Source organism: Oxyura jamaicensis, chromosome 9, assembly GCF_011077185.1.
Source record: "Oxyura jamaicensis isolate SHBP4307 breed ruddy duck chromosome 9, BPBGC_Ojam_1.0, whole genome shotgun sequence".
In the NCBI taxonomy this organism is placed as follows: domain Eukaryota; kingdom Metazoa; phylum Chordata; class Aves; order Anseriformes; family Anatidae; genus Oxyura; species Oxyura jamaicensis.
Genome location: NC_048901.1, coordinates 4,425,765 through 4,432,529, shown reverse-complemented (window position 1 = coordinate 4,432,529; position 6,765 = coordinate 4,425,765). Strand labels below are relative to the sequence as shown.

Below are 6,765 nucleotides of genomic sequence, written 5' to 3'. Positions count from 1 at the left end.
GCTCTGTATGGACCCATGCTGGAAATAAAATTCACAAATAAAATAGCAGTGAAACTGAAATGATTATTTCTTTGGTGAGAATATATTAAAAATGTACTTCAGTATACAAAACAGCATGAATTTCAAAATCAAAAAGGAGCTTATGTTTTTATAGAAGTATACAACATCTCTGAAAGTCAAGATGAATTTTTTCTACCAGCTCACTGCTTTCACTTTTGAAGGCTCAAGAATTTAAGAGTAGACCATGAGATGACAACTTTCCTATGTTACCAATATCTACTGTTCATGCATTCTCTGTGCGACATTCACACATCCATGCTGCCTGTACATAAAGAAATACCAAGGTATGTATGGCAGTTTTGATCCATAAATACCTGTAGTCAAATGAAATATGGGACGTTATCTTTACTCATATGAAACCTCAGTTAGCAAGCACTCCTCATTTTTTACAAGCTGTCCATTATCTTTTCTTACATCTATTTTGCACCAGTTCAATGAATGTCTGCTACTGATTCTTGATCTGAGATGTGTTCAGAAGCCAATCCTGAAAAATTCTGACATTCAGAATCCTTCCTACTTTGGCTTGGTATATGGCCACCTCTGACTGGATGGACACACCAGGTCAGAAACAGATTTGCAGTCATGTTTTCATATTGATTAGTATGTATGCTCCCCTGCCCTCTGCTAGAGGTGAACCTGAAGGGGGCATTAGCAGTCGTTGTCTGTCTTTGCAGAAATTCAGAGTACTGTTAACTGATTCAGTAACATCCCCTTAACTTTGCTATATTGGTCTTGTGAAGCTTTAAAGTTCTGAGTGCAGAAGAGCCCTCCCAGTTCTTAGCAGCTTTTATTCTGTCATTTGCAACAAAGACATTTCTGGCAAGAGGATTGGTGAACACGAGGTGACTTGGTTTCCGTTTTTGTGACAAACACAGCAAAAACAGCTTCAACATCCTGTTTAAAGCAGTCCTGAGGTGAGAGAGCCTTGAGAGAGGTTGAGCAGAAGCTGCTTTGTGGAGGATCCTTTGCTATCACGTGGCTTCATTGCAGTGTACAGGCTTTCAGCTGATTTTGTCATGGCCTCCATTTCCTTGCTGAACAACAGGCCAGTGACCCGAAACACAGTCTAGGTGATTCTCTGAAGGCAACCTGCCAAAGCGTTTTGCAAAAAAGGAACCTGACACATAGCTATCGTTTAAGGCCAATTTATCTCAGGAATCAATGGGCCTTTAAAAATTCACCAGCTCACATATCCTTTTCAGTGATGGTAGTTAACTCTTTTGTGTCCTGATTTTGTGGGCCTTTCAGAGAGCCTTGATTTTCAGCACATGACGACACATCCATCGGTAAAAGGAAACTAACGGCCTTTACTTTACCCCTGGAGAAAAATGAGAGAGGATTATGAGGATTAGAAACATATAAAACATGCAAAGAAACACAAAAAAAAGAATCAAACAAAAACAACAACAAAAATCAGCTAACAAAAATAAAACAACACACCAGCAAGCAGAAGGTAAATGCTGTCAGCACTTGCATGATGCGTGGAGGCAGAATTTCCTGCCCTGCTCAGACAGCTCACATGGGCTTCCCAGGGGGCCACGCACAGTGCTGTCTGTCTGTCTGCTCGAAGCATCTGCCTTTTTCCGTTGAGCCAGAGGGCTGTCTGTCAGCACTTGGCTCCCATGTACAAAGCCCAGAGCATGCAGATCCCTCAGGTGCCCTTGCGGCTGCTGGGTGTGCCTTGTCCAGGGGCCCTGCCAGTGGTTTTTTACATGCACAGGTAGCCAGCTCCTGAAAGTGTGTGTGAGAACGGGTGTTCTGAAGTGGTGAGTGTGTGCATGCGTGTGTGTGTGGTAAATGACACGGGTGGTGAAAGCTGAGGTAGAAACGTGCTGCTTTGTGTGTGCCGAAACTGGCTGTTTGGCAGGTAAACAGACCGGCTTTTGCAGAAATTCTGTTTGTTTGTTTGTTTGTTTTTTCTTTGCTCAGAGTCACCTCTGCAGTCACTGGCAGCTCCTTCTGCCCCTCAAGAAACACGTGAAAGGAAAACATGAAACTGTGAAAGTACTCTGCGATAGTTACCGGGGGTGTCCCTGGCCTCAGCAATTTCCTCAGCCCTTCTCACCTACCAATTAGACCTGGAAAGTGAAACCAACAAGCAAAGACAGTCCTACCCAGCTCATGGGAATGAGGTGCAAGTCATGCACAAGCAGTGTGTTAGTTTGCTAGAAGCTTTACCTCTGGTCAAGCCAGGGATCTGCCCTGTAGCACTGCTGAAAAACATTGTCCTCACCTCTGCTCTGGATCATACACAACTCCATCAGGCTACGTACAGAACCATTTCCTTGTACGCGAGCCTGATCTTCCAGCCTGCACATCAGCCATTCCCTGTTTGTCATCACCGAACAAAATACACACCAGACAAATGCCAGCAGCGCAGGTGTGCCAGCCAAGCGTGCCAGCACAGCCAGCAGTGTGCCGCTGGTGCCCTCTGCAGAGGCTCCCTTGAGAGCTCCTCAGGGACTTGGGACGCAGCTTGGTGAGGTCCGTACCAAGGCTTTGTGCATTTTGTGGTTTTACTAAGATAACCCTGAAAGCAATTGCAGCATCTCTTATCCAGCCTGGTGTATTAAAATATTCAGTCTTTTTTTAATTTTCAACAAATTGTGGGAATCAGGGTATAAACAATGCTTTAGCGTGTATGAATGAAAATGTAGGCCCACAAATTAGTGGTGATTTGGTGGCAGTGCTGGTGTTTTACTCCTGGGCTGCAGCTGCACTCTAGATAAATATAAGGTTATAATCCTGAACAGTCACTTAAAGGTAACAATATCCAGCATCTCATATACAATTATAGTTTTAGAGCAAAATGCAAGTACAATAAACAAAGAATAAAACACCTGTCACAGAACAGCATGCAGGCAAGCAAAAATGCCATCACTGAAAAAAATTATGCTTAATTAGCTTGCTGAATTCATTGCTACAAATTAACCTGCTAGTTATAGGCTTACTAGGATTTCTACCTGTGTTAGCCATTTCTATGTAAATGGCAACAACCACTATTATGGGCAGAAAATATATTACACTTTTTCTTCATATGAAAATCACCGAGCTTCAAACTTCAGGATATCAGCCATTTTTTAATAGGGTTAGATAAAAAGCTCTGTCCATAATTATTTCTTCTGTTAAAGCAGCCAACATTGGGTAGACACAAGCCCCTGTGCCAGACTCACTGCTGGCAAGGCGGCTGTAATGAGAATGATAAAACAATCTGCAACCCTCCCCTGCCCATTAGGTAGGCAGTGCTTTTCATCTACGGGCCCCAAAGCATCAGTTAGAAGACACCTAGGCTGCTAGCTCAGAAACAAAAACTCTCTTTCCCTTAGGAGACAGCAGTGGCATTTGCCTGTGCCGGTCATTCCCCCGCACGCTGACCGCGTGTTTCCCAACACAAACGCCTTCCAAGTGAGGTGCCTTCAGGGCACAACTCTGAAGTGTTTGTGTGCTTTGGGAGTCTGCAGTTTGGCAGAACTCAGCGAAGTGTATGCTGAAACCCAGAGCTACAGGGTCAGGGCGCTTCTGAAAATGATACGAGTTCCCTGCCAGGGTCTAAATTTAGGTGTTTAAATGCTGTAAAGCATCTGACCCTCAAATGTCCTTACAAGAAAACATAGGTGTAGGTGGGCAAACTGATGGATTTCTCCTGTTTAAATGCACGCTCTGAGGCCATTTGGACTCTTTCTGTTATGAGCACAGCATGATCAGCACTAAAAGGAGTTATCTGAAGGGATTCATACTGTGTGCAACAGCACCGGGAGGGCGCTGGTGCTGTCACGTATCACAATCTCATCATTAGCGCTTTTACCTTTGATTGTTGCTGTGCATTGGAGAGCTTTTCATCAGCGAGCAGGAATGCTCAGGACTTGTCCGGGAGCCATTTCACTTAATTTAGAGCCCTGAGAATATTCTTCTCAAGGCTGAAAGCATTAATTTGTAATACTTCTGTTACAGGGGCAAAATGATACAGTAAATCTACATTCACCAATCTCATTAATCATACTTTCAGAAACATAGCTCAGAGTGCATCAGTATCTTCATGCTTTTTGTTCAAAGTTTAAAAAATCCCTTTGAAGTGTTGCTTGCCAGGACTATGCATCAATCTGCAAAACTGCCTGGCTGCCATCCTGGCTGCCATGGGGAGATCTCAACCCCTTTTACTCTCCCCTCATCTGCTCCTTTTTTTTTTTTTTTTTTTTTTTTTTTTTAATAGAAAATTTAAACCACTACCACTGACAATTCCACAGATACTGCAGGGAGGAGCAGGATGTCCCACTCTAAACAAACCTCCCATCAGCTCAGTGCCCAGAGACATTTGAGCAATCAAAAATATTGCTGCTGATGAACTGAATCCCAAAGCAACACCCGTGCATATCACTAGGTAGAACCAGCCAGCTGTGAAGGCAACCCCCCTACCTGCACCTGCGGACGTGCTCCTGGAACAGCTTCATTTTGCTGGAACTGCTGCTGGAGAAGCAGTTAGCTGGGGTCTTCCCAAGCCCTTTTCCCTCGTCGCCGACATGCTGTGCTGCCGAGGGACAGGTGGGCAGCTGAGCCCTGCCCTGCACTTCAGGGAGCCCGCTGCTCGGCGGCCTTTTGCCGGCCCTGTGAGGCCTCGTGCCAGGAGGAGCGGGCACAGACGCAGCGGTGGAGTAGCGCCGCACGGTCATGGTGGTGTCTGAGGAGCAGAGAGAAGAGCGGAGCCGGGAGCAAATACAGCCAGCTGCCAGGACAGCCGGGCCTCGAGGACATCGCCGGCCAGCACGCAGGCTGCAACGGCAGCTGCAGCTCGTACCGCACGCTGCGGGAATGCCAGCACGCTGCGCTAGGGAATTCTGCAGCTTGCAGGCGAACTCGACGGACACAAGGGGAGGAGGTGGCCACTGGCCTCCAGCACATACCTACCAGCCTGACCCTGCTAATAACCGTATCCAATTCTGGACAGGTATTTCTCCCCAAACAACATTTTTGATCTTCCTGCTTCGTTAAATCCTTCAGGAGTGCCAACTAAACTACAAATGAGGAAATATTCCAGTCTTTCCCCCAGAAGGAGAAGACAGCATTCCTATTTACTGCCCCCTCTGTCCCTCAGCCAAAATGAACCACAAAAAGAAACTGCACCTCTGGTGTGATGCATGCAACCCACCAGTACTTGTGACTGTTTGAAGATTTTTCTCAGCCTTTTCTAAGGCAAGATTACCACATAATGACAGCTGGTGGTCCTTTATGTCTGAAGAGACAGGGGACCCAAACCCGCATCAAGGTAGTTTGTGCCCACAAACGCTCATGGCAGTAAGCCAAATTCTGCTTCAGCAAAGACAAACTGAGCACCCTGAGGTGAACACCTCGCTTGGGGAGCCGCCAAGCACTGCACTAAGCCCAGTGCGGGCACCCCGTAAGATCACGGAGTTAGAAAACTGGCTAAGGGGGCTTCGCGTGTGGGCACTGAAGGAGGCCAGAGCATGCTGTGAAGTCAGCTAGCCATACAACGGCTGGCTCCCCCCCCTCTCCCCGCAGATCAGTAACAAGCAGACCAGAGGCCCCGCTCGGGCAGCACACACCGGTGTCATGGTACCTTCCTGCTCTGATGGTGCAGCTGCAGGGCCGGCCGTCGGGCCTGGGCATGGGGCTGCGGGTGAGGGGTCCGGCCGTGCCATGGGGCTGGCGAGGCTCCCACCTCTCGCTGCCGCGGCGCTCAGCCCGCAGGCCTGCAGCTCTCCCCTCAGGGCCCGGTTCTCCCGCTCCAGCGCGTCGATTTGGGAGCGCATCTCGCGGATGACCTGGAGGAGGTGCGTGTTGCCCTCCATGGCCCTGCTCGCAGTGGCCAGCCTCCTGGTCCCCTCATCGGTGGCTCCTCAGCCAGCAGCAAGCTCGCCCTGCTCTTAAAGCAGAGCCCAGGCCCTCTTTCACCACCACGAAAGCCGGTGGAAGTCATCAGGTTTCTAAGAGAAGGCCCATGATTTATTAATTCCCTGTGTCATTTTTCAGAGCGGCTCGCACAAATCTCTGACAGTGCTGCTGAATTATCAGAAAACCCTTCCCTGTCCCTTCCCTCGCAACGGGGCTCAGGTTTTCTCCAGAAGGACCAAGACAGAGGGGTCCGCCTGGAGCACACATCCCTTGGTTGATCCGTTCAGCCCACCCCGTGTCTCAGCAGCACTGACGGTGGGGTCGGCGTTTCCTGCACCACCAGATGAATTGTTTATTTATGTTCTTTGCATCTGGAAAAGAATTAGCAGTTTCTCAAAGGAAAATCAGGTTTCCAAATGAGATAAAATCACACAAAGGCCCCTGCTATCAGCTGGGCTTGGCATGGCAGCAGCTGTGGGGGATGAGGGAGAACCAAAGCCCCCCTGGGGGGACAGCAGGCGCCGCTCCGTGCCCTGCCGGCTGCTTTGGCAGCTCACTCAGGCGAAGCACCCGCCCCAGCTCCTGGGAGCGTAAGCAGAGACAGATCAGATGTGAATCTGCATCAGGGAGGGAAGCACAATCCTCATTGCCTAGTCCCTAAAGGTATCTTTCTGCTGGCAATAAAATGCACAAAAATCTCACAAAAAATGTTGTTTTTCCCTCTAACATCAGAATTCAAAACCCAAGAATGCCAGAAAGCCAGCATGAAAGTAATTTAAAGCAGCTTTTACTTTGAGACCATTCGGACACTTTCCGCTAGCTTAAAAGTGGCTCAGGAATATCTGAGGAAAGAGACCT

General features: G+C 48.1%; 1 protein-coding gene across 1 annotated transcript; it reads right to left on the bottom strand.

Moving 5' to 3' along the window:
• Window positions 1-105: 105 nt before the first annotated feature.
• Window positions 106-6,134, bottom strand: LOC118171663 (putative coiled-coil domain-containing protein 195). Its single transcript, XM_035334952.1, has 3 exons — window positions 5,633-6,134; window positions 4,474-4,735; window positions 106-1,378 (listed from the first exon to the last, which is right to left on the bottom strand). The coding sequence occupies exons 1-3, from the start codon at window positions 5,862-5,864 to the stop codon at window positions 1,246-1,248; spliced, it is 627 nt and encodes a 208-aa protein (XP_035190843.1). The 5' UTR covers window positions 5,865-6,134; the 3' UTR covers window positions 106-1,245.
• Between the last annotated feature and the right edge of the window lie 631 nt (window positions 6,135-6,765).

Bases quoted from the DNA above. Each gene is read 5' to 3' on its own strand.
- LOC118171663 (XM_035334952.1), bottom strand. From the start codon at position 5,864: ATGGAGGGCAACACGCACCTCCTCCAGGTCATCCGCGAGATGCGCTCC. The intron at 4,736-5,632 runs GTACCATGACAC...TCTGCTCCTCAG, and splicing joins TGCACCATCAGAGCAGGAAG to ACACCACCATGACCGTGCGG. The intron at 1,379-4,473 runs GTAGGGGGGTTG...ATTTTTCTCCAG, and splicing joins GAGCACGTCCGCAGGTGCAG to GGGTAAAGTAAAGGCCGTTA.